Source organism: Mauremys reevesii, linkage group 1, assembly GCF_016161935.1.
Source record: "Mauremys reevesii isolate NIE-2019 linkage group 1, ASM1616193v1, whole genome shotgun sequence".
Taxonomy (NCBI): Eukaryota; Metazoa; Chordata; order Testudines; family Geoemydidae; genus Mauremys; species Mauremys reevesii.
This window is the reverse complement of record NC_052623.1, coordinates 204,778,410-204,803,168: the sequence shown is the minus strand read 5'-3', so window position 1 is coordinate 204,803,168 and position 24,759 is coordinate 204,778,410. Positions and strand designations below refer to the sequence as shown.

The window sequence follows — 24,759 nt, the reverse complement described above, 5'->3', positions numbered from 1 at the left end:
CTTTGTGAAATGGTTTTACAGTGTCATTCCAGTTCACAACAAATGGCACTCTTTTTGGTGGTCTCCCCAGAGAGGCCAAGGTAGTCCTTTCCCCACTAGTAGATGGTGGTCCCTTGTGGTCATGAGTGAGGCACATTGGTGGGACAGAGAGGGATGGCAAATGCTTGTAACTCCTCTGATAATGGTGGACTTATTCTGCGGATAAACAGCATTTCCAGGGGTTTTTAGTCTGGCTTCTTTCACTTGCAATGAATTCATTTTTAAAAAGAAATTTAAGAAAAGAGCAATTGTTCATGAAACTGTATTTTCCTGGGCACCTGCATCAGCATCCTTTCCTCATGTCTTCTTTGTGGCCCTTCTCTTCTTTAGAGTGGCTATGATTCTGGGTACCTCTACCACTGTGCATTCTCCCCCATTCAGCACCAAATATCCCCTGAAAGCAGGCAAGATGAGCCCTTTGAGGTGATTCCTATGGAGAACACAGATGACAACCCAATCCAAAGGATCTCTTTCTGGTAAAAGAGCTTATGCACTATGACTTACTAAACTGATGAACTGGAATCAGGAGATATCATGGTATATTCCTCTGTTTCTTTCCTTGTGTGGATGAATATCCATGTGCAAGAGTTCAAGAAGAGTTCTGCTCTATTCCCTGGTACCTAGAGTTAGTTGGTTACCAGCTTTAGGATTCCTGATTGGTAGGATTTGTCAGTACAGCTGTGTAAAATACATTATTTTTTCTTTTAAAAAATGTTCATGTTGAAAATGCCTACTTTTTTGAGCACTCAAAGCTCAATTGTGCCTTTAAGACACAACCATGGATTGGGAAGTTCTCCTCAGCGGAAGCCCTGGGATGCTGCTACTTCCTTCGGGGGGGGGGGGGGGAGGTGTGTGCAGTCAACTACCTGGTGCTTGCTTGGCCAGTGGGTAGGGGGATGGAGTCATGGCCTTACCTCCTTCCATCCCTCACCCTCTTTAGGGTGCTCTTTGCTCCCCAGGAGAATATGGAGGGAGCAATCCCCACACTTTCATTGTGCCAAGTCAGCAGCTTGAACTGGACATTATGTGGACTGCACAGGTGGAGTGGAGAACTCCTTGTGTCTCCCCAACCCATGAGACCAGGCCTGATATGACCCCAAGGAAGCCATTTTAGGTTACAAAAACTGTAATTTACACCTGTCTTCTTCTCTCCTTCTATTGGGTGGAGTATGGGGAGGTGAAAGTCACCTCCCAATCCCGAACCAGGCTGTGTGGCAGCCGTGCAACCCCTCTTTAGCTGCTAATCCAGTCTGTGGGTCACAGCCAATCTGCACCTGTTGTGCCGGTTGTTGGAGCCCATTGGAGCCATGCAAATCCAGATCCAAAACCCTCCACAGCCCATACCTTGTCCACTCCATGTTGATTTTTTCTGCTACCCCATGACAATTCTGAAGCCAGTTCCATGATGTATAGGAGGTGCATGGATACCCTTGTACAGTCACTTAGTTTGCCAACAGCCTTCATTTCTTGTGCAGGGCATAAGTGGTATGGGTGAGAGAACCTTGCTCCAGCCCTTCATACTTGGGTGAATTTCACCCATTGTGTTAATTTAGCTTTTGTTCACAAGTGTCACTGGCACTTTGCTGTTGCAACATTAACTGTTCTAGATCAGTACCTGGAATTGTTTAGCTTTTGTTCACTTTACAGCACCAGCAAGCTGTTGATGTTCTGTGGGATGAAGGATGGAGCAGTGCGAGTTTATCCTCTCCAGGACAAAGACCTGTCAGCAGACATGATGAACGGATACTGGTCCTTCAACATGCATGACAACGATTATGGCCAAATCCAGGCGATATACTCTAGTTATGATGACCGATTCCTGGTTACCTGTGGAGCAGATAGCAACATCTTTACCTTCAATATCCTATCTCCAGAGGACATTCAAAGAGAGCTAAAAGCCAAAGTGCCCTCTCCAAGAGTGAGTTACTGAATGAACACATTCCCTAATTCTTCTGTATTGTGTTCTGGTGCATAGGTAAAAGCATTACAGTTCATTCTCCGGGACATGTCCAAATCTATGAATACCAGAGTACCCTCTAGTGCTAAGCAATGCGGGCCTGTTACTACTACTGTGCAAAAAACACTCAGTCCTTTTGCATTGTGGGTCATTCGTGGCAAAAACTGAGGATTTTCAAAGCAATTTGTGAATATGAGCCCATGCAAAATGTCTGCTAATGTAATAATAGTCTTTATGTCTGTAATTCTCCTTCTCTTTCTCCTCTCAGTGCTTTTTTTCTTCCCTCTAAAAGTGTAAGGTCTGTTTATTCTGTTGATGTACATGGCCTCCCTTAGCTAATCATCACTTCATGTGTTTGTATGTTGAGAACAACAAAGATCTGGCAGGTTTTCTCTCTATTCTGTGCTTCTTTTTATTAAAGTGCAGTTCTACTCTGAATAGAGACTTAAAATATGGCAGCATAAAGGCACTATGTTTATTTTTTATCAGTGGCTTCTGTCCCACAGTTGCTCAACTTGTAAGTAAAGAAGGATTTTTTTTTAAATTTACCTAACCTGCAAACATCCCATGAGAACTGAGAGTTAAGCTGGGCTCTTTCGTTCTCATACATCAACACCAGTATTAAAGATTCTGCAAGCCAAATTAGGGACTCTAAAACCCCCGTGCTGCCCCATTACCTTTATTGAGTTTTCACAGATTAAACTGATGGGAATTTAGGAAACAATTCTATTGATGATGCACTAGAAGGAATACACTTCTGCTAACACTCTTAACTGTATTGGTTTTACAGGGGTAACAGGAGTAAAACTCAGTAAAAGCTTAATGAGTCACTGAAGTAACCAGATCTGACTCCAAAAGAAAGAGAGGTCTGTTCAATAAAAAAGTGCTATCTTGACAGAATCATTTTTTTGAGTAGATTGCACTTTAAAATATTTTCGTAAAAATCTGATGATCTCTAGAGCCCTGTGCAGATACACATTTGTGTATCTTCATCCGATCCGCTATCTGCAAAAATTATCTTCTGATAGCTGCAGATGTCTGTGGATTTGTAGGGCTCTACACTGGGGGCCAGGCTGAGGTTCTGAGGCATCCCACTCCTGGAGCCCTGTCAGGAGAGCCGCGTGGGCAGCTGTGGGGAGCCCGCACAGAGTCGCAGACCCTCACCTGCCCTCGGCCCACTGCTGCACCATGGCATCCAGGGCAGCCTCCCACCCAGTGTTCCAGTACCCTGCCCAGGGAAGATGGAGGGACCCAGGTTCCCCACAGCTGCCAGTGTGGCTCTCCCTGAGCCGACTCTAGGCAAGGGGGCGGCTTGGAGCCGCAGGCCGGCCATGATAAGAGCCAGGTGGGCAGCAGTGCTGAGCTGTGGCAGACCATCCACCTGCCCTGGGCGGGGAGTCCGAGCAAACCCTGGCTCGTGTCCCTGCCCTCCAGCCCCCCTGCCAAATATCCCAGCCTCTCTGCTCAGTGTCCCTGCCCTCCAGTTTCTCCTGCCCAGTGTCCCTGCCCCCAAGTCCCTCAGCCTAGGCAGGTGGAGGGACCTAGGTGCCCCACAGCTGCCAACACGGCTCTCCCCAGCCCAGCTTGGAGCCGCAGCCTGGCCATGATAAGAGCCGGGCGGGCATCTGTGGGGAGCCGTGGCGGATCCTCCACCTGCCCTGCACATCCAGTGTCCCTTCCCCCAAGACCTTCCCGCCCAGGGCAGGTGGAGGATCCATGCTGTGGTTCCTCACAGCTGCCTGCCTGGCTCTTACCGCCAGATCCCTGCGCAGATACAAAATTTGTATCCGCATCCGCACAGCTGTCCGCAGAAATGGTCCACGGATATAAAGCAGATACCCGTGGATTTGCAGGGCTCTAATGATCTTTATAACATCATTTCCATAGCCTAGGTTGACAGCATTGCTTTATGTCCATCTTAAAAGTGCTATTTCTTATCAAAGTAACTCTTCAGGGAGTGTCTATTCTAGTTTTAGTCCCATGGAAGAGTTTTCAAATTATGTCGCTAACTTTAAACATAAATGGGATTCATAGTGGGCCAAACTCAAATCCACTGAAGTTAATTGAGTTACATCATGGATCAGTTTGGCCCCTGTATTCATTGGTAAGTATTGCATTTGCCTCTTTTTTGCCCGGGGGAACCATTAGAACCTGATATTTAGTGACCCTGTGGTGTCATTCATCATGAAGGTTTTATCTGGCTTTACAAACATCACTTGACTTGTGAGGAGCAGTGTGAGGTTCTTCCTTAACTTGTGGAACAACCTCATGAGCCGTTGAGTGTCATTCCTTGTTTATGCAAAAGCTATGTTTTTGCTTCACAGAGAGATCTTGAAAAGGAAAAAACTGCAGAAGATATTGAGGATCCCAGTGCCTACAGGTAAGGCGTGCTTGATGAAAGCGAGAACGGCTGCGCTTGCTGGGAGCCCTGCCTCCAGTTCATGTGGCCCAGCTGTTTTGCCTTCTAAAAGAAGGCAGTAGCTTACTCCAAAGTTGGGCCATTGTCTCAAGACACATGGGGCCTTCGATGCCTGTGCAGCCTTTATGCAAACATCCATCTCATCCACCTGTTTTTGTAACATGATGTTCTGACATTATTATTTAACATATATGTTCTGATAGTCCATAGAGGCCTACTAAACCAGAGATCCCTGCTGCTAGGCACTGTACAAACATGTAATAAATGATAATCCCTTCACCCAAAAGCTTACAGTCTGTTTCATTCTACTTTTCTTCAGCCCCATTGATTCCAGGGGAGCAGGGCTGGCTCCAGACCCCAGCGTGCCAAGCGTGCGCGTGGGGTGGCATTTTGCTGGGAGGGCGGCAGGCGGCTCCGGTGGACCTTCCGCAGTCATGCCTGCGGGAGGTCCACCGGAGCCCCAGGACCAGCGGACCTCCCGCAGGCATGACTGCGGAGGGTCCGGTGGTCCCGCGGCTCGGGTGGACCTCCCGCGGGACCAGCGGACCCTCCGCAGGCACGTCTGCAAGAGGTCCCCCGGAGCCGTGGGACCGGTGCCCGGCAGTGCGCCCCCCGTGGCATGCCGCTGTGCTTGGGGCGGCCAAAATCCTAGAGCCGCCCCTGCAGGGGAGCTGCACAAGTGTCAGTGAGGGCAGAATTTTGACCCGTGTTTGTTCCTGGCTAGAAGGCTACACTATTGTCTCCTCTCTCTCTACCCCTCCACCATCCAGATAATGCTGCTTCCTTTTTCTTGCATTTCCAGTATTGAGAATGCCAAGCAAAAAAAGGAATATGACCAGATAATGAAGGAAGCAGAGGACAAAAAAAACAAAAAGAGGCAAGAGCTGATCATCCTTAGGCATGAGTTTCATCACCTGCTTCAAAGGAACATGGAGCTGCCAAAGCACATGCAGCTACACAGAGAGGTACATCAAATTGGTGTATAAGTCCTTTATCCTTGGATTAGGCTGCCACTTTAAAACAAGCTGTGTCCAGTGAGTTAGAATCAAAATATGACCAACCCATTTCCCCCTTCTTCCCACTCCAGCTCCTTAAATAAACTGCTTCCCCATGGCACAGGCATTTCTGAGTGTGCTGCAGAAGTTAGTGCCTCAGAAGTACCTGTAAGACCTATAGACCAAGCAGCAATGCTGCTGATTTCCAGTCACTCTTTAAAGGCTACAGTGAAGGGAATGGAAATATGATCGAGAAGCACACTGAAGTGAGTGAAAGTGGTAAAGCTAGCAAGGGGCGGAAGTACTGATTTGCCTTGGTTCGCCCTTGCCCACTGTATTTCATTCCTGCTATGGAGAGGCGTTGGAGTTCATTGATTTTCAATTTTAGATGGATTGGAAGAAGGGGTGTGTGTGTGTATATATTTTAATATGCCAGGAGCTCCAACCCACACCTAGTGCTGGGTGACACTAGAGAAGAGTTTTGGAAGAATGTGGCTCTTTCAACCGCGGTGAACAGCTGCTGGAGTGAGCAGTTGGGTCAATGCACATCAATTCCTATGTCTGAACAAAAATATGTCTTAAACCTAACCACTGCTACTATCATAGCCTAGCATTCAGCATGCTATGACACAGTTTCCCATCTATCTGCAGGAATTCGAGATGGACCACAGAATCCGTGAGGAGATGGATAGGCAGACAGCACAGAGAATCCAACTAGTGCAGAAGGAGTTGGCTTGGGATCAGGAGAAGCACCGCATTGGGCTGCAGAAATTGCAGAGTCGGTGAGGACTAGCTTTCTTTCACCCTCCTCCATCTTGAGATGTTTCATTAACTAAGATCCATCTGCTTTAAGGAACATTTTCTTCATAGAACTAAAGTGTATATATGTCCTGTTTGTGACTATATTCTTGTTTGGTCTGAACCATACACAAATTAGGCAAGCACTGATATGCAAATCAGGCTATTACTGAATCAACACTGTGCTATCCACCTCCATGGTATCAGAGCCAGGCTTCGGGGGAACAGCTCTGCTTGAGTTTCAGCCAGTGACATTTGCTGGGGTTCTAGAAGTGCTGGTGGAACTCTGAGGAATAAGCTGTGCAGTGAACCCATGTCCTTCATGTGTGGTGAAGTGCAGCTGGGGACAAACTGAGCTTGCTATGGAAGAGATGGTCCTTGTTTCACTTTGGGAAGGCAGTGTACCAGCATTCCTTAAGAACAGATGGTTTATTGAGTAGTGGTCAAACCATCTCCTGATGTGGAGAATCTCACCAATTAAAACCCTATTGGGAATCTCCCTTTATAATAAAATATGGAGATATACCTCTCTCATAGAGCTGGAAGGGACCTTGAAAGGCCATTGAGTCCAGTCCCCTGCCTTCACTAGCAGGACCAAATACTGTCCCCTGACAGTTTTTTTTTGTTTCCCTCCCCCAGATCCCTAAATGGCCCCCTCAAGGATTGAGCTTACAACCCTCGGTTTAGCAGGCCAACGCTCAAACCACCGAACTATCCCTTCCCTCACCTCCCCTTTGTGGGGAAGAATGCTGTAGTGATGCAGTTCTGTTGATTCCTGGACTCCTCAGATCTCCTTGACCCTGTCAAGTCCAGTTTTAGGCCTGAGTTTGATATAGATTGCTCTGCTAGGTGATTTTTCTGGTGGTAGACAAAGATCAACTATCTATGCTAGTTCACCTAGATCTGTCAGATGCCTTAGACACCATTTTGGTTGATGAGGTATTGTTGACATGCCCACGCTTGAGTGGCTCCATTTCTAGACTTCATGAGGTCAGTGGAAGGTACTTCTATCATGGCACTGATACCTGTTGTTTTATGTTTGCAAATACTATGGTTATATAATATGTTTAATTAGTATAATACATTGTTTAAGCCTTTTGGGGCAGCAATATGGGCTAGAAGGAAAATACGTCATAGACTGCTACTGCAGAAATCAGACAATAATGAATGTTATCTCTATTTTATTTCCTTAGGTTTCGGGACACACTGGAATTTGACACAGTGGTCGTTCATGCTATAGGAAGCAATCATCAAATCTCCACATATAGGCTCCTGGCAATCTCTGAGAAGTACTACAAAGCCAGAAAACTAAGTCAAACAGGAAAAAGGAGGACAAGCAAATTAGGAAAAGAAGCAGAGCAAAGGCGAGAGAGCCAGAAAGAGACAAGTAAGACATATGTAAAGGCCTAAATGCTGCCATTCTGTTTACCATAATGTGCTTTCCATTCTTTCTCACCTTGTTTATTTTCCTGAGCTTGAGTGGAAGAGACTGCAGTACATCACATCACCTTTAAGCAAAGAAACTTGGCAACAGAAGGTGGTCACAGAGTTATCTTCATGTTCTGTTTCAGTCACCACTCTGCATTCTCAGTCAACAGTTCCCCTGTGCCATTTAGAACCAGATGTTTTCCACATTCTAGTCAATGTTGGCAAAAACCCATCAACCCACAGTGGAGACAAAATTGCACAGCATTATAGTTTTTTTTCCACAGATTGATAATGTGGCATGAGCAAAGGACCATTGATTGCAGCTATGCTGATTTATAGCAGCTGAGGAGCTGTCCCAGTATGGCTTACAGTAGCTGTGACTTGCTTTTAGGTCATATCATAATACCTAATACTTACACATCCACTTCATTCTTTTTAGGTCAGGCTGCTCGGGTTAGTGAAGAGGAGATGGAAGTTGACAAGCTGAAAAAAAGGCCCCAGCTGCAAGGTGCTATAGGACGTTTTGGTGGAAACCGACTTGAACAAATTAGAAAAATTATGGAGAAAGCTGACCGGGCCAAAGCTAAGATTATGCAAAGAAGGAAGGAGTGGGATGAACTGTAAGTCCTGAATCACAAACTGCATCTTTCCATTGGCCTGCCTTTGTCTGTGGTCAAATAATTGTACTTAGCTCTTATATCAGAGGGGTAGCCGTGTTAGTCTGGTTCTGTAGAAGCAGCAAAGACTCCTGTGGCACCTTATAGACTAACAGATGTTTTGCAGCATGAGCTTTCGTGGGTGAATACCCACTTCTTCGGATGCAAGCAGTGGAAATTTCCAGGGGCAGGTGTGTATATATAAGCAAGCAAGAAGCAGGCTAGAGATAACGAGGTTAGATCAATCAGGGAGGATGGGGCCCTGTTCCAGCAGCTGAGGTGTGAAAACCAAGGGAGGAGAAACTGGTTCTGTAATTGGCAAGCCATTCACAGTCTTTGTTTAGTCCTAAACTGATGGTGTTAAATTTGCAAATGAATTGGAGCTCAGCAGTTTCTCTCTGGAGTCTGGTCCTAAAGTTTTTTTGCTGGAGGATGGCCACCTATCTCGGGGACTCTCTTTCTGCCCTGCCACCCCCACCAACATGATACAGTTCTGCGGCGATCTGGAAGCCTACTTTCGCCGTCTCCGACTCAAAGAATACTTCCAGGACAACACTGAACAGCGCACTGATACACAGTTACCCTCCCACCAACAGCACAAGAAGAAGAACTCCACATGGACTCCTCCTGAGGGTCGAAATGACAGTTTGGACCTATACATTGAATGCTTCCGCCGACGTGCACAGGCAGAAATTGTGGAAAAACAACATCGCTTGCCTCACAACCTAAGTCGTGCAGAACGCAATGCCATCCACAGCCTCAGAAACCATCCTGACATTATAATCAAAGAGGCTGATAAAGGAGGTGCTGTTGTCATCATGAACAGGTCTGACTACCAAAAGGAGGCCATCAGACAACTCTCCAATACCAAATTTTACAAGCTACTTCCCTCAGATCCCACTGAGGAATACACTAAGAAACTGCACCATCTACTCAGGACACTCCCTACACTAACACCGGAACAAATCAACATACCCTTAGAACCTCGACCAGGGTTATTCTATCTACTACCCAAGATCCACAAACCTGGTAATCCTGGACGCCCCATCATCTCTGGCATTGGAACTCTCACTGAAGGACTGTCTGGATATGTGGACTCCCTACTCAGACCCTATGTTACCAGCACTCCCAGCTATCTCCGTGACACCACTGATTTCCTGAGGAAACTACAATGCATTGGTGACCTTCCAGAGAACACCATCCTAGCCACCATGGATGTAGAGGCTCTCTACACAAACATCCCACACACTGATGGAATACAAGCTGTCAGGAACAGTATCCCTGATGATGCCACAGCACAACTGGTTGCTGAGCTCTGTGCCTTTATCCTCACACACAACTATTTCAAATTTAATGACAATATATATCTCCAGATCAGTGGCACCGCTATGGGCACCCGCATGGCCCCACAATATGCCAATATTTTTATGGCTGACCTGGAACAACGCTTCCTCAGCTCCTGTCCACTCACACCCCTTCTCTACCTACGCTACATTGATGACATCTTCATCATCTGGACCCATGGGAAGGAGACTCTAGAAAAATTCCACCAGGATTTCAACAGCTTCCACCCCTCCATCAACCTCAGCCTGGACCTATCTACACGGGAGGTCCACTTCCTAGACACCACCGTGCAAATAAGTGGTGGTCACATTAACACCACCCTATACCGAAAACCTACCGACCGCTATGCCTACCTTCATGCCTCCAGCTTCCATCCCGGGCACACCACAAGATCCATTGTCTACAGCCAAGCACTGAGGTACAACCGTATCTGCTCTAACCCCGCAGACAGAGACCAACACTTAGAAAATCTCCACCAAGCATTCTCAAGACTACAGTACCCACATGAGGAAATAAGGAAACAGATCAACAGAGCCAGATGTGTACCCAGAAGCCTCCTACTGCAAGACAAGCCCAAGAAAGAAACCAACAGGACTCCACTGGCCATCACATACAGTCCCCAGCTCAAACCCCTCCACCGCATCATCAGGGATCTACAACCCATCCTGGACAATGATCCCACACTTTCACAGGCCTTGGGTGGCAGGCCAGTCCTCGCCCACAGACAACCTGCCAACCTGAAGCATATTCTCACCAGCAACTGCACACCGCACCATAGTAACTCTAGCTCAGGAACCAACCCATGCAACAAACCTCGATGCCAACTCTGCCCACATATCTACACCAGCAACACCATCACAGGACCTAACCAGATCAGCCACACCATCACCAGTTCATTCACCTGCACGTCCACCAATGTAATATATGCAATCATATGCCAGCAATGCCCCTCTGCTATGTACATCGGCCAAACTGGACAGTCTCTAAGGAAAAGGATAAATGGACACAAATCAGACATTAGGAATGGCAATATACAAAAACCTGTAGGAGAACACTTCAACCTCCCTGGCCACACAATAGCAGATTTTAAGGTGGCCATCCTCCAGCAAAAAAACTTTAGGACCAGACTCCAGAGAGAAACTGCTGAGCTCCAATTCATTTGCAAATTTAACACCATCAGTTTAGGACTAAACAAAGACTGTGAATGGCTTGCCAATTACAGAACCAGTTTCTCCTCCCTTGGTTTTCACACCTCAGCTGCTGGAACAGGGCCCCATCCTCCCTGATTGATCTAACCTCGTTATCTCTAGCCTGCTTCTTGCTTGCTTATATATACACACCTGCCCCTGGAAATTTCCACTGCTTGCATCCGAAGAAGTGGGTATTCACCCACGAAAGCTCATGCTGCAAAACATCTGTTAGTCTATAAGGTGCCACAGGAGTCTTTGCTGCTTCTAGCTCTTATATGCCACTGTTACGTTTTTGTATAATTCCCTATTATTCTAAGGGGGCAATTTAAAAACGAATTAGCTCCAAATGTCAGTTATGAACAGCAGATGCCCTTGAATCTCAGGTGAACCTTAGAATTTTTTGTGCTGGCTGCCACGGCTCCTCTTTTAAAGCAATGCCAATGTGGAGGCTAAATGACACAATCAGTAACCAGATAGGTTGCTCAATCAGGTGGGGAGGTGAGGGAAAAGGAAGAAGGGAGTACTTGTTGGAGGTGTCTAATTCCATCTTGGCTTGGGGCCACCGAGACTTCTAGGGTCTGCCCTTGATTAACCCCTTGAGCAGCGATAGTGCGGGTGAGCCACTTGCACTAACATCATAAACATTATGTTAGCATGTGTGTACGTACCTGTCACACTGTCCCTTCCCTTTCCCTGCTGGCTCCACTCTTAAAATGGAAAATGCCAAGAAAGTCTCTCAAAATGCATGGAAAACAGGAATCTCTTCAAACTTAATGTATAGCTTACTGATATGAATGAAGCCAGAAAAGAAGGCAGAAAGATAGTGCAGTGAGTTGCAAATTCTTGAAGTCAATGAGAATTTGACTGGATAAGAACTGTACGATTAGGCCCTGTACTCTATGCTGTAGCCAAACAGAACTTTGCCAACCATCTCTCTGGGAAAGTCAGCAGCATGTGCTATGCACATTAGTTGAATTAGTCATGTAACTCCTATCCCTTCTCCTGCCCCTGCCCTTTCCTTGGGTCTTAACATGGCTTGAGGTATTGAATCAGGGGAGGCGCTACAGATGGTTGGTGCCATCTCCTCTTTGTTGGGTGTTTTGTCAGCTGAAATCAGCTTTATAGCATGCTATCTGCTGCTCACTGCTGTACAAGGGTCTTTTCTGATCCCAGAGCCTCATTCAAGGGTCTTATCCAGATCTGTCCTTAATGGCAGAGCTACATCATGTATTTGTTTTGTTTTTAAAAATCACATCTTCTGATGCATGTTTATTTTTCTCTTCAAAACTGAAGGAGACATTCATCCCCAGATATGGATCACTTTCTGACATTCCTGCTACACTCATAGATAAACTCTTCCAAGTTTAGAAACTGATATTTCCTTCTAAGTAGTGCTTAGTCTTCCACTGACACCTACCTCTCCTACCAAGCCTTCTTGCACAAAGCAGGAGTTATCAACATGTAAGGTAAGCACAGAGGTGGGAGATTTGGGCAGTCTTAGAATTTCAGCTTGGTTTTGGTGCTTGGCAGATACAAGAGCAAACCCAGTGACAACTATGAGAACCCCAAGGATGTTCAGGACATCAAAGAGGCTCAGGAAAACATGGGGGATTTCAAACTGAAGACAGCCACAAACTACAAGATCCCAGAGCACATGCGTATGAACGCAGAGAAGAAGAAGGTGCAGCTTAGGTCATTAGAGGTGGCGGTATGTAAATGCATTCACTGACAGTGGGGCTGCTCCTTTTTTGGAAAATGAGCCATTGCAAAATGTTTTGGAAGTGACATGGTGGAGGGCTGCTAAGGACAGACCATGTGTGGTCAGTTTTAACTGCACATTGGTGTTCATTTTGCCAAGCTTTTGTATTTCACCTAGCCCAAGGTTACATCAATCCATACCTATTATAATAATCCTCAGATGGCCCTCCTTGACCAAGCAGATATATTAAGCAGGGGAATTGATTTTTTTCCCATCCTTTAATAGAAACATCAATCTTTTGCATACTTCCAAAAACACTACCATGCAGAGGTTAATAAACTTTCTCCAGAAACTCAGTGACCTAACCCCTCCCCCGCACCATGTTGCACCATTATAAAAACAGAGACTTAACAGGTCTTCTTTATGTGGCATCTACATATTGACATTTGTGGGATTAGTGCCTCCTGGCGTGGAGCTGTGGAATCTTTCTAGTAAGCACTGTCCATTAGGGCTGTTCACCCCTCCCATCCACGTGGAAAATTCTGAGGGTATAAAAGGGGGAGTGGCCCCACCTGCCCTTCAGTTCCTTTTAACTGCTGAAGGTGCAGCGAGCATGGAGCACATACAGTATCCACTTGACGATGTAGTCCGGTGCCCACTGTACACGGCCTTTATGTTCTGCCATCTGGGTCATCTGAGTCTGGTGCTAAGATCTCAGCCTGTTAGCTGGTGTACCGCATGCCTGAAGTGGTCAAGCACCAGTATAAAAGGTGTTAGATCTCTGGATCCTTCTGGGTTGACCAGGTCTAGTGCTGAGGATACAGCACAATTGACACTGGTGAGCCACTTGCTTTAAGTGGCTTGGTGTACAATGTACTTGGCGTGTTGAAGTGATTTTGTACCCAACTCAAATGGCTTAGGATACATGGATCCAACTGAGTCAATATAGTTTGGTGGCAAGGATTGAGCACCATTTCCTGGGGTAAGCCACTTGTCAAAGTAGATTAGTACCCAGGTCAGCAATACACAGATCTCCAGGATAATCAGCTGAGGCGCTGGCATTCTTTGTGTGGGAATTCCTCCAGACAAAATCAGTAGAACAGTCCATGTTTCCAGGCTGGGGTTCCTAGTAGGGCCTCAAACTCCCTTTATTGGGTCCTGACCCCTTCTTCTGGGTTCCCTAACAGAGATGTCCTAGACAAACCTTGGAAATGCCTTCCCCAGCCCAGACTGAGATAGCTCTAGTACCTACTGAGTCTCATTTAGTGCTACACCACTATTGTCTCTGAAAATAACTAAGACTTCTAATTTGGTGTTGATGCTCTGACTTTGAAAATGTCCAAGGCTGTTATTGCCTCAGCTGCACATGAACATCCTCCAAGCTTCAGGGAAGCAATACAGATAGAGAGAGAGAGAGAGAGAGAGAGAAATTTTGGCAGCCAGTCCTGGGATCACCCTGCCTTGGCACCAAAGATCTTGGTTATAATCAGATTGGGCCCTTTGGTGCCTCTTGTAGTCCTATGTTTTAGTCCTGGAACCTATTATGCTTCAGTGTTAGGAAGATTTTGGATTTTCATCCTCTGTTGGATGTAGCAGGCAACTTTGTTTCAGGCACAGATGCCTAAAATTGTTCTAAATGTACCTGAACCTGAGTGCTCATGTAGTGAGGATGTCCGTGGGAAAACTTAATTTGTTAATCTCACTGATCTTTGATGAGTGGGAATATACAGAGACCTCTCAAAGAAGAAAGGAGGTTGCTTACCTGTAACTTTGTTCTTTGAGAGTGTTGCCTCTGTATGTTTCCATTCCCTGTCCACCTAACCCTCTTCTCAGATCAAGAACTCTGAAATTAGGGAAGAAACCAAGAGCAGCAGAACCAGGACAGTGGTGTGGGCTAGTTCCCCTGCAATAGAAATATTGTGGGAGCTGATCTATGTTTCTGCCTCTGCATTTCGTAAACTGCATCTGCTCAGGCTGGGTGGGGCTCTGCAACTGCTGGGGGCAGAGGTGAGACCAGGACCAAGAGAGACTGGAACAGCTGTTGTGGCACCTGGGATCAGGCCTGGAAGCAGGTAGAAATGGGGTGATAGGACCAGGCCCAGGAGCAGTTATTCCTTGTGAGAGAGAGACCCCAATTTCCTCATTCTGTTTTGCTGCCCCCACACTTTGCCCACATCTCCCTCCCATTCAAAGTGAACTTCTGCCACCTCTGGAAGGAACTGAAGTGTGGTTGGGGCCCCACTCCTCCTTTGATACCTATGGAATCTTCTGCAAGGGAAAGAGAGTGTAAGTGGCCCCAGCAGATCCTGTTCACTAGAAAGATTCCACAGCTCAATGCCAGGAGGTACTAATCCCATAAGTGTGACTATGCAGAGGTGACACACTTGAAGAACAACAGTTACTGATAAGTAACCTCTCTATCTGTTGTGTTAAGCGTTTAAACCCTTCAGGATTGTTTAAGTTAGACAAACCACTGATCAATGTCCTGTGTCAGAGAAGATTTTATGCTGTAGAAGTGTCCTTGGCAAGTCACACTAAAATTCCTCCTCTTTGCAGGTCCATGAAAAGAAATTGACCATGAACAAATGGATCATCTCACTTAGGGACCTCAAGGTGGCTATTATTGAAGAGATCGTCTGCCTCGTCCAAGAACTGAAATCCATACAATCAGCCTTGGATGCATCTGAACAACTCCCTATTCCCTCGATCCCTCAGTTACACCCGGAGGAGACTCCAGAAAAAAAATTCCAGTATGACAATAATATTCTTTTGAAGTTCAAACAAGAGCAGGAGAACAAGCAAAGGCTCTCTGAGCAGGTGGAAGATAATGCATCATTTGCAGTCTTTGGGGGAAAGTTCCTTCATGCACCTTCTCTAAAAGAAATAGATTCCACATCAAGAGCCTCAAGTGTGAGATCAATGAGAATGGTATCCTCAGTCACCCCAGTGCAACCAAAGGTTTTTGAGATTGAAAAGGCAGAGCCAACAGAGATGGAACTGGAAATTTTAAAACGGGAGAAGATCAGAAACATTTACCTTCAGGAGACCTTGATCAAGAGGGTAGGAAAATAAAAGGGAACTTTTCAAGGGTGATTGCTCCTACGATGCCAAAAACAAAACCAATTCACAGAGCTCTCTTTAAATTTGTCCCACTAATGCTGTGGCAGCTTTTGGCTTTTGCATTGCCTTCTGGAAGTCCAGGAGAGTCCACTAGAACAAACTGTGGAGTTGATGTATTAAACTTCAGAGAGCGCACTAGAACACCATTGTGGGTATTACCTTGTCTCTGAAACAAAACCCGTGGTTAACCTAGTTTTGGCAGATGCTGGTGCTGAAACTGTTGTATCTGCCTAAGGAAGAAGTTGGCAGATATTCTGCAAGAGGGTGGATGAGGTGGAGGTCAGTAGCATTGGTCTACCGCTGCAGCAGGCAGGAGATTACATGAAAGTGCAGGCCAGCATAGAAAAGTCAGGTAGTTCTTTGGAGATTAATTGGGGATGATGTGAGGCATTGAAACATCTGTGGAATTTCTGGTGATTCTTATATTTGCACCATGGATATCAAAAACATTCCCAGGGATTAATGTTGTTATCTTGAATACCAAAGTAGCTCATAATAAATGTTGCTGGCAAATTGTTGGTTTAACAGGCAGGAAAATTTTCTTTTTTGCTCCTGTCTCTTGCCTTGCATATTTAGACTCATTTCTTGATTCCCCCCCCCCCCTCCACTTCTCCCCCTTCCCACATTCCAGATCAATGAACTGGTGGTCACCTTTGATGCTGAACTCCACCTCCTGCGGCACCAGAAGCTGAAGCTGGACACGCAGATGAAGTGTGCTGACCTACGTCACATCACGTGGTTTGAGGAGCTGCTTCTCCTTAAGCACTTTGAGAAACATGAGGACACTCTCCAGGAGCGTGTCAACAACCTCAGCAATGAGGTGGAAGAGATGCAAGTATGTAGGCTACGCTATCTGATTTGTTACTACTGCAACTGGTAGGCCTGGAAACAAACATCCCAAAAAGAGGCGGGAATGTCCCTCTGCTGCCCTTATGCGCCAGCCAATTCCTTTGTGCTGAATTCTAAGAAACAAGAAACATTCAGTGATAATAAAAGGGCAGTCCTTTTAAACTTAAATATGGGGTCTTCTTTCCCTTCATGCTTGTATTTTTCTAAACCATTGGAAGTGTGAAATTAAAATCTATATCCTATCTTAAAATACGCAGTTCTCCTTTGGAAGGTGACTGTAAAAATAGCATCATGAGGCTCCAGTGGTTTGAGCATTGGCCTGGTCAAACCCAGGGTGGTGAGTTCAATCCTTGAGGGGGCCATTTAGTGATCTGGGGCAAAAATCTGGGGATTAGTCCTGCTTTGAGCAGGGGGTTGGACTAGATGACCTTCTAAGGTCCCTTCCAACCCCGATATTCTATGATTCATCTCAGTGTTGTCAGATCAGATTTGCTTTCTTTACAAATATAAAGGTGAATTTTCAAACTCCAAGGCCTACTAACTCATCCTGAGATCTGAGATTCAAGCTGGGATCTTTCTGGCGCATGCATCTTCAGTAGCAGACTCTTCCAGCCAAATTCTGCCCAGGGTGACATCTGTGTCACCCTTTCCTTTTTCAAATGGGTAACACAAGTGTAACTTAAGAGAGAATTTGCCTCTGCAATTGGAACTTGGTTAACAGTGAAGAACTGAAGTCAGTGGAACCATGTTCTTTAAGTTAAACAGACGCTTATGTGCTTTGCTAGATTGGGGCCCATATTAGGGAAGAAGGAAAAAAAAAGTGAATCAAATTTCAAGCCTACCAATTTCGACAAGTCTGCCTGTCTCTCTCTAGATGGATAAATTGCTCTTAATTCAACAACTGAAATGTATAAATTATAATAATTAGCATTTATTTAATGGATTTCATCTGAGGATCTCAAAGCACTTTGCAAAAGTGGGTCAGTATCATTATCCTAATTTTACTGATGGTGAAACTGAAGCACAGAGAACGGAAGTGACTTGTCCAGCATCACACAGCAAGTGATTGGCAGAGAACTGTGACTAGAAAGCAGAGAGCCCGACCTCCAATCCCTTGCTCAGAACTAGGAATTGCTGCCTTTACATGTATTCTAAAAAGATCGAACAGGTGCTGACAACAGCCTAAAAGACTAATGCTTCAACAGCTCTCTATCAGTTTAATGTACTGAGTTGTTTTACATTGTGTGTGGGGGGGTGTTTTTGTTTTTTTAGTGGAAATTAGACAACTACCTCTCTCAGATGGAGGATAAAAAATATGAGATTGCAAAGCTTCAGGAACGCGAGAAGGCACTTTATGCCACTTTCCAAGCATCCCTTGGAGAGAACAACAAATTTGTCAGCTTCCTCACTAAGGTCTTGAAGAAGAAGATCAAGCGTGTTAAGAAGAAAGATGTGGAAGGAGACAGAGGTTGGATACGTTGTTTCTCTAGTTTTATGTATTCATTTACACAATTCAGCCTTGTCATGTAGCGATGGCACTGAACTGTGTCCCAAAACTTGGCTGAAATCCTGGACAGATACGAAGCTTTAACCTGGTTCTAGGTCATAAACAAAACATATGATTAGGTCCAATCTATACTATAAGACCAAACTGTTTTGTAACCCTCATGAGCGATAATAGTGTTGTAATCACATCCCTTGCACAATTAGTGTCAAAAGACCTTAAAATCAGTGTTGAGGCATGTAGGTGTTGAGTGGAAAAAGGGAGCAAAGTTTTACACAGCTGCCGCCTATGCTGTACCTGATCTGTGGACAGCTGTCAGTCTGGCGTCTGTGTACACTATATTTCCCTTTCAATCTATCCATTGACTAAGGACTAATCATTAGGGTTACCAATTCTAGTTGGACGTATTCCTGGAGGTTTCATCACATGACATAATCTTTAATTAAAGATTAATCTTTAATTCCTTGAGAGAGTTGGCAACCCTAGTAATCATAGACCCAATCTATAATCATCCATTAGCCAATTAATAGATCAATTCAAAGAACTCAATCTATTGGATTTTCCTCAGCAGATAGGTTCTGAACTGTTTAATACTAGACAGTACTATTGATCTGAAATATTTCTTCTTTATCTTTGATTTGGCATTTGGTTTCTAGGAGGTGATTGTGTACAGTATGAACTGGCAGCAAATGTAGGCAATAATACACAGCTCACCTTTTTAGTTAGTTAATTTCCTCAGCCGAATGGTAACACACAAGATTTCAATTCAGAATAACTACAGTACACTAAAAAGGATATATACATTAAGAAATGCAAAAAAGAAAGAAAGAAGGTACCTTTTATTTAACTGTGCATGTACCAATATCTGTTAATCCCTTTCCCCACTTCTTTGTCATGTGGATTCATTGAATTAGTGGAAGGGACTGAAGGTGGTTGGGCCTACATGTCTCTTTGCTAACCTCTTTCAGAACATTTGAATTGTTGGGGAACGTGTTCACTCAGACTCAGTGGGCACTGTTCTCCCATCTCATAAGTAGGGATCTGCAAAAATAACATACCAGGAGAACACCTATTGCTGTAAGTGACCTTTCCATGCCAGGTAGGAACTTTTAAAAATAAAACTATTTGAGTCACTGATCCGAGTGCAAAGAAATCAAACTGACATTTCTTATAACAGAATATATTTTTCTGTCTGTCTTCTGGTAGCTCAGAAATGGCCAGCCAAATGACATTTTACCAGTTTCCCCAAAAATTCACCCATGGGTTGTGTACAAGTATCAGAAAATTCAGTCCAAAGAGTCATTTTACAAAAGTTTTTAAGCAGCCTTAAATAGTTTATAAGAATGAAGACCCATCTTCATCTATAATTCTAGGGTCTCTGCTGTAATCCTATAATACAAGATACTGTCACCTTTTCCCTTGCCTGATACCTGCTGTGTGTAAATGCCAGCATGAATTAACTTCTGCTGAGTCCTTTCAGCTCAGTATACATTTTTTTAACAGGACAACTTTTTGTACAGGTAAGATACTGTATATAAGTGAGAGGTATTGTACCAGTTTGGGCTTATGCTAGTGGGAGCAGTGTATCTAACAGGGAAACTAGAATCCTTGAGCAGGAGCCAGTCACCATTTTGTCTTGTTCAAAATATATAATCACCACCTTTCTGGGAAACTAGCTCTTTCCAGTTACTCTAAAGGGTTAATTTGCTGTGTCATTCTTAGACTGCAAACTCTTCTAGGCCTGGAATAGATCTGAAGCCCTGATCCTGAAACTGACAGTGTCTGGGTGGACTGCTGAGCCTTTGTGACTTCAACAGGACTTTTGTGCAGGTGCAGCAGTTTGGCTACATGCTGTCAGTTGCAGGACTGTGGTCTCAGTAGTTTGTAAAGCACTGTTTCCCTCGGTGGTGCTCTTTAAATTATTTAATTGGCTTTTGAAAGCCAGTAGTATGGTATTGCTCATTGGGGCATGTAACGGGTCGGACTCACCCCTGCAGCGCCTCCTGCTGGTGACTCCGGGGAATTAGCTCGGTTTCCAGCCTGGAGCGCCCTCTGCAGGCCAGTGATCCACCTGTTCCCTGGCCCCGAGTCCCTCCCTGGACCCCGGTGCCCTTTTACATGGTGTTCTGCCCCCTGGCAGTAACCCCTTTTCTCTCAGGGTCTCCCCTCCCCAGGGAACCCCCATCCTCTATCCCCACCTTGCCTCAGTGTATGGCTACTGCCAGTCATTGTCTAGCCCCACGTCCTCGGCAGACTGCAGTATCAGCCTATTCATCACTGGCAAGGAAGATTTGGACCTGCTGCTTTGGCCTACCCCTGGGCTGCCTCTGCAACTCCCAGTACCTGTTAGCCCAATGCTAGGTGGCAGCCTGGGGCTTTCCAGGCTGGAGCTCCCCAGCTCCTCTGCCTTTCCCCAGCCCTGCTCCACTCAGGTACCTAGTCTAGCTCCCTGCAGCCAGGCCCATCTCCCTCTGAACAGAGAGAGATTGTCTGCTTGGGCTTCTGGCTCACAGCCTCTTATAGGGGCCAGCTGGGCCTGATTGGAGCATGGCCACAGCTGAGCCTACTTTCCCCAATCAGCCCAGGATTCTTGCCCCAGCCTAAAGGCTGCTTTCTCCAGCCACAGCCCCTTTCCAGGGCTGTTTTAACCCCTTCAGGGCAGGAGTAGAGGTCCATCCTGCTACAGGGCTCCACTGGTGTGCTGTACAGCCAGCCAGCCTGTCACAGATTAGAACCAGGGTTTTCTGAGTGCTAACAATACTGCTTTCCTCTCCCAGATGAAGAGGAGGATAGTGATGAAGAGAGTGACGAGGAGTCTAGCTTGGAGAGTGATGAAGAAGATTCAGGATCTGATGATGAAGTCTTTGATGACTCTGTTTGCCCAAAGAGTAAGTGAGCCATTACTTTCCGGTGCTCTCTGCTTGTTTAGCTTTATGGGTAACACTGTGAATTTAAATTCAAAATCAGGATTTTTTTCTTTAATAATATTAATTATGGCCCAGACTCTTCCCCTCCCATGTTGAGTAGCGCCTTGCTCCTTAAGTAATCTCAGTGATGCAGATGGGACCACTGTGGAGAAGAGTACTACTCAGTCTGAGTAAGGATGAAAGAATCTGGCCTGTGTGTTAAATAGCAGTTGGTTATTTGTAAAGAGGAGTAGCAACCATTTGCAATAGATAAACATAGATAAATGTTTCAGTATTCCCTTGCTTCATCAACCTATAATAACTGCAATGCAATGACATACAGCCTGGGGGACCTCAATTACCATCTCTGGGGAGAAGGTAAGTGAAGGAAAAATCTAATTCTTAAGAATCAAAAAGGGAACTAACTTTTACCGAGTTCTGGTGTGAGCCAGTGCGGCTGCTTTGGGATTTGCTTCCAACTTTTTATTTGTGAAAAAAGGAACAAAAAACCCAATAGGTTTCTTTTTCAAAACATTACATACCTGTAGCCAACCCCGAAATACTTATGGACGGGGGACAAATTACCAGGAGGTCCGGGTTCTCTTCCCATCTCTGCCACCGATTCAGTCAGAGACCCTAGGCAGTAGACAGTAAGTGTGAGAGTCTTTTCCCCTCTGTAAAATGGAAGTAGTATAATACTTATTGCACAGGAGTGTGGGGATCATCATCACTCACAAGTCAGGTAAATGTACAACAGAAAGTGCAGTGAATTAATTGTTATGAGTGAAGGACTGTTTCCCATTTCCTGACTGTTTTCTCTCTGAGGGGTGGAATTGGAGCCTATAATATATGCTCTTACCATGGAAACATGAAGAATAAACTATTTTTGCTAAGATTGTTTTCCTTCATCCCATGGAAATCCTGAATGGTCCCTAATTTGGAGTATCAGGGGGTAGCCGTGTTAGTCTGTAGCCACAAAAAACAACAAGGAGTCCAGTGGCACCTTAGAGACTAACAGATTTATTTGGGCATAAGCTTTCGTGCGTAAAAAAAACCCACTTCTTCGGATGTATGATGGGTTTTTTACCCACAAAAGCTTCTGCCCAAATAAATCTGTTAGTCTTTAAGGTATCACCGGACTTCTTGTTGTTCTAATTTGGAGTGTAAATTAAGTTCTTTGTTGCCATCTAGTGGACATAGGCCATAATTGCTCATTGGCAGGCATATTTTCTTTGATTTACCAGTAAAGACTAAAGGTTTTATTTATTTCTAAACTTGTCTGTTCAGCACCTTTGTAAAATCCTACCCAGTCAGCAAGGGCAAGTAACTTATTTTGTTGAGTGAGTAAAACCATTAGTTTAGTAAATGTTTGAGGTTGGCCTGGTGTATTTTTATGACCATTTAACAAGGCTGCTTTAATTCTGATTTATTAGAATTGATTAGCAAATTGCCTTGCCATATTTTTATAACCGATTTTTTGTCAGTTTGCTAATGGTATTGTTATCCATATTCTTTCCTTTTACACTGTGGTGGGAGGAGAATCCTGATAAACAGTTAAAATCTTCTGCAAAGTACAAATTATTGATGCAAGGAGAAGGCAGAGAATTGAATTTGTGTTTTTATCTTTACATGCTTGTGTTCTTAATGGGGTTTGTCTTGTTCATTTACCTGACTTGCGAGTGATGTCTGCTGTCTTTCACACATACTTAGTGTTTTAATTGACACACTGAGCTGACAGTATGGGCTCCCTATCCCACAGTCCCCTCTCTCAGTCCCAGTCTCCTTTCCCAGCCATTCCCTGTACCATCCCCCCAACAGTCATCTCTTTGTCCCAGTTTTCTTGCCCAGCCAGTTCCAGTTCCCAACCTCTTGGCTCCCCTTCTGATTTGTCTCTCTCCCTGATCCATCCATATTCCCCATTCCCACTGATTCCAGGTCCCAATCTCCCTTCCTGTGTTCTTTGTCCAATGTTGGGTGATCCCCAGGGGTGAAAGTAATTTACAGGATTTACTGGTACTGCTGGAGTACTGAGGGGGGCGTGGCCTCATCTGGAAAAGGCATGGCCTCTCAAGATTTAAAGGCCCTGGGGCACCAGCTGTGGCTGGGAGCCCCAGGGCCTTTAAATCAACCAGGGGCTCCCAGCTGAAGAGGTGGCTCAGGGGCAAATTAAAGGGCCTGGGGCTCTGGCCGCCGGGGGCAACCCCGAGCTTTGTGGGGCTGAAGCAGGGATTTAAAGGGCCCAGAGCTCCTGCCACTGAGGGGAGCCCTGAGCCCTTTAAATCCTGGCCCCAGCCTGGCCGCCAGAGCCGCGACCAGGATTCAAAGGGCTCTGGGCTGCCTGCAGCAGCGGGGAGCTTTGAGCCCTTTAAATCCTGGCCCCAGCCCGGCCACCGGAGCTACGGCCGGGATTCAAAGGGCTCTGGGCTGCCCGCAGCGGCAGGCAGCCCAGAGCCCTTTCAATCCCTGCCATGGGAGCCGGTGCGGTCCAGCATGGCGTACTGGCTCTTGCCGGTACGCCAGACCAGACTGGACTGGCTTACTTTCACCTCTGGTGATCCCCCTCTTCCCATCAATTCCTTGTCCACATCTCTTTGCCCAGCCAATCCCAGTTCTCCCTATGCCCCCTGGCACCTTGTCAGATATCTTTTCCCTCCCACCCTCCCTTCTCCACCCCACTGGTTCTCTGTTCTAGTCTCCTTGCCCATCCAGTACCAATATCCCCCCCCCATCATTTAATCTTAGTCCCCACTCCACTTCCCTCCTGGCTCCAAGATCCATCTCTTAGCCCAGCCAGTCCGTTTCCCCCTCCCAGGTTGCTTGTCCCAATGTACCCCCCATCCCTCCCTGCAGATCCAGCTCTTGTCCCCTCTGTTCAAATTAGACAGCTTCCTCCCTCATGCTGCCTCAACCTGGTGCAGGAGATCATTGAAAACACAAGAGAGACAGGCTTCTTGCTCTTAGTTCTGGTGCTTAGACCTGGAATGGCTCACAGCAGCCCAGAGATGCAATTGCAGGGAAGGCCCTGCTTTTAGCCCAGGGCTGCTGCATGCTCAGTACAAATGGAATCTTTGGGGAATTTAGATCCCTGACACAAAGGTCACCCCATACCAAATTCCACATTCTTGCTCAACACAAGAGGGTGCTAGATAATCTAAAAAAAAAGACTTCCAGAATTTAACATGGCAAAACAAGGTTTTTTCCCTAGTCTTGTTCATGGAAACGACTGAAGCATTGCATCTGAACTTTTCCAAAACGAGTCAGCCTGAGGCAGGCTCCTGGGATGGAAAATTTCAGCCCAAGAGAGTTAAAGTTTGGCAATGTTATAAGCAACTGAAAACAGGGGCTCGTAATGGGAAATGTCAGGCAATCTTAGGTGGGGCTACCAGTCCCATCTATAAATATAGTAAAGTCAAAACTAACCCAAAGCTGCTACCCCTCTAGTTTAATTCCAACCTACCTTCCTTCTCAGACTGTGATGAGGCACTCTTCGAAAACACTCTTCAGCTCCGGGAGAAGCGGCTAGACATTGAGGAAGCCTTAGTGGAGGAGAAGAAAGTTATTGATAATCTCAAAAAGGAATATGATGCTTTGGCTAAAAAGGTACAATAGGCTGTCAACTTCCCAGTAAGCCTCATTTGTTCTGTATGGATGGGAATGGCGTGGTACTCGAGTTGTCATCTTTTCATTGAGACTTAAAACCAAGGGCCTAACCTCTCAAAGTCATTGAGGATCCATTTGCAATTTTGGCAGGATTTGTGGGCAAAGACTTGGCAAAATTGCAGTGAGGGTGATCACATTCTGCCCACATAAATTCCCCTTTTAATAGCAATTTGATACACTGATCTTCACATCCTG

The 24,759-nt window shown here is 45.6% G+C and overlaps 1 protein-coding gene across 4 annotated transcripts in view; it reads left to right on the top strand.

Moving 5' to 3' along the window:
* The window catches only part of CFAP44 (cilia and flagella associated protein 44), a 70,094-nt gene that overhangs the window by 37,385 nt on the left and 7,950 nt on the right, over window positions 1-24,759 (top strand). For all 4 annotated transcript variants that reach the window (XM_039481053.1, XM_039481031.1, XM_039481042.1 and 1 more), the window contains 13 exons: window positions 370-515; window positions 1,687-1,957; window positions 4,321-4,376; window positions 5,218-5,380; window positions 6,062-6,192; window positions 7,402-7,595; window positions 8,076-8,256; window positions 12,357-12,534; window positions 15,082-15,585; window positions 16,277-16,480; window positions 17,767-17,962; window positions 20,776-20,886; window positions 24,374-24,504. In XM_039481053.1, the coding sequence (XP_039336987.1) occupies window positions 370-515; window positions 1,687-1,957; window positions 4,321-4,376; window positions 5,218-5,380; window positions 6,062-6,192; window positions 7,402-7,595; window positions 8,076-8,256; window positions 12,357-12,534; window positions 15,082-15,585; window positions 16,277-16,480; window positions 17,767-17,962; window positions 20,776-20,886; window positions 24,374-24,504 (2,466 nt within the window). The remainder of the gene's footprint in view (window positions 1-369; window positions 516-1,686; window positions 1,958-4,320; window positions 4,377-5,217; window positions 5,381-6,061; window positions 6,193-7,401; window positions 7,596-8,075; window positions 8,257-12,356; window positions 12,535-15,081; window positions 15,586-16,276; window positions 16,481-17,766; window positions 17,963-20,775; window positions 20,887-24,373; window positions 24,505-24,759) is intronic.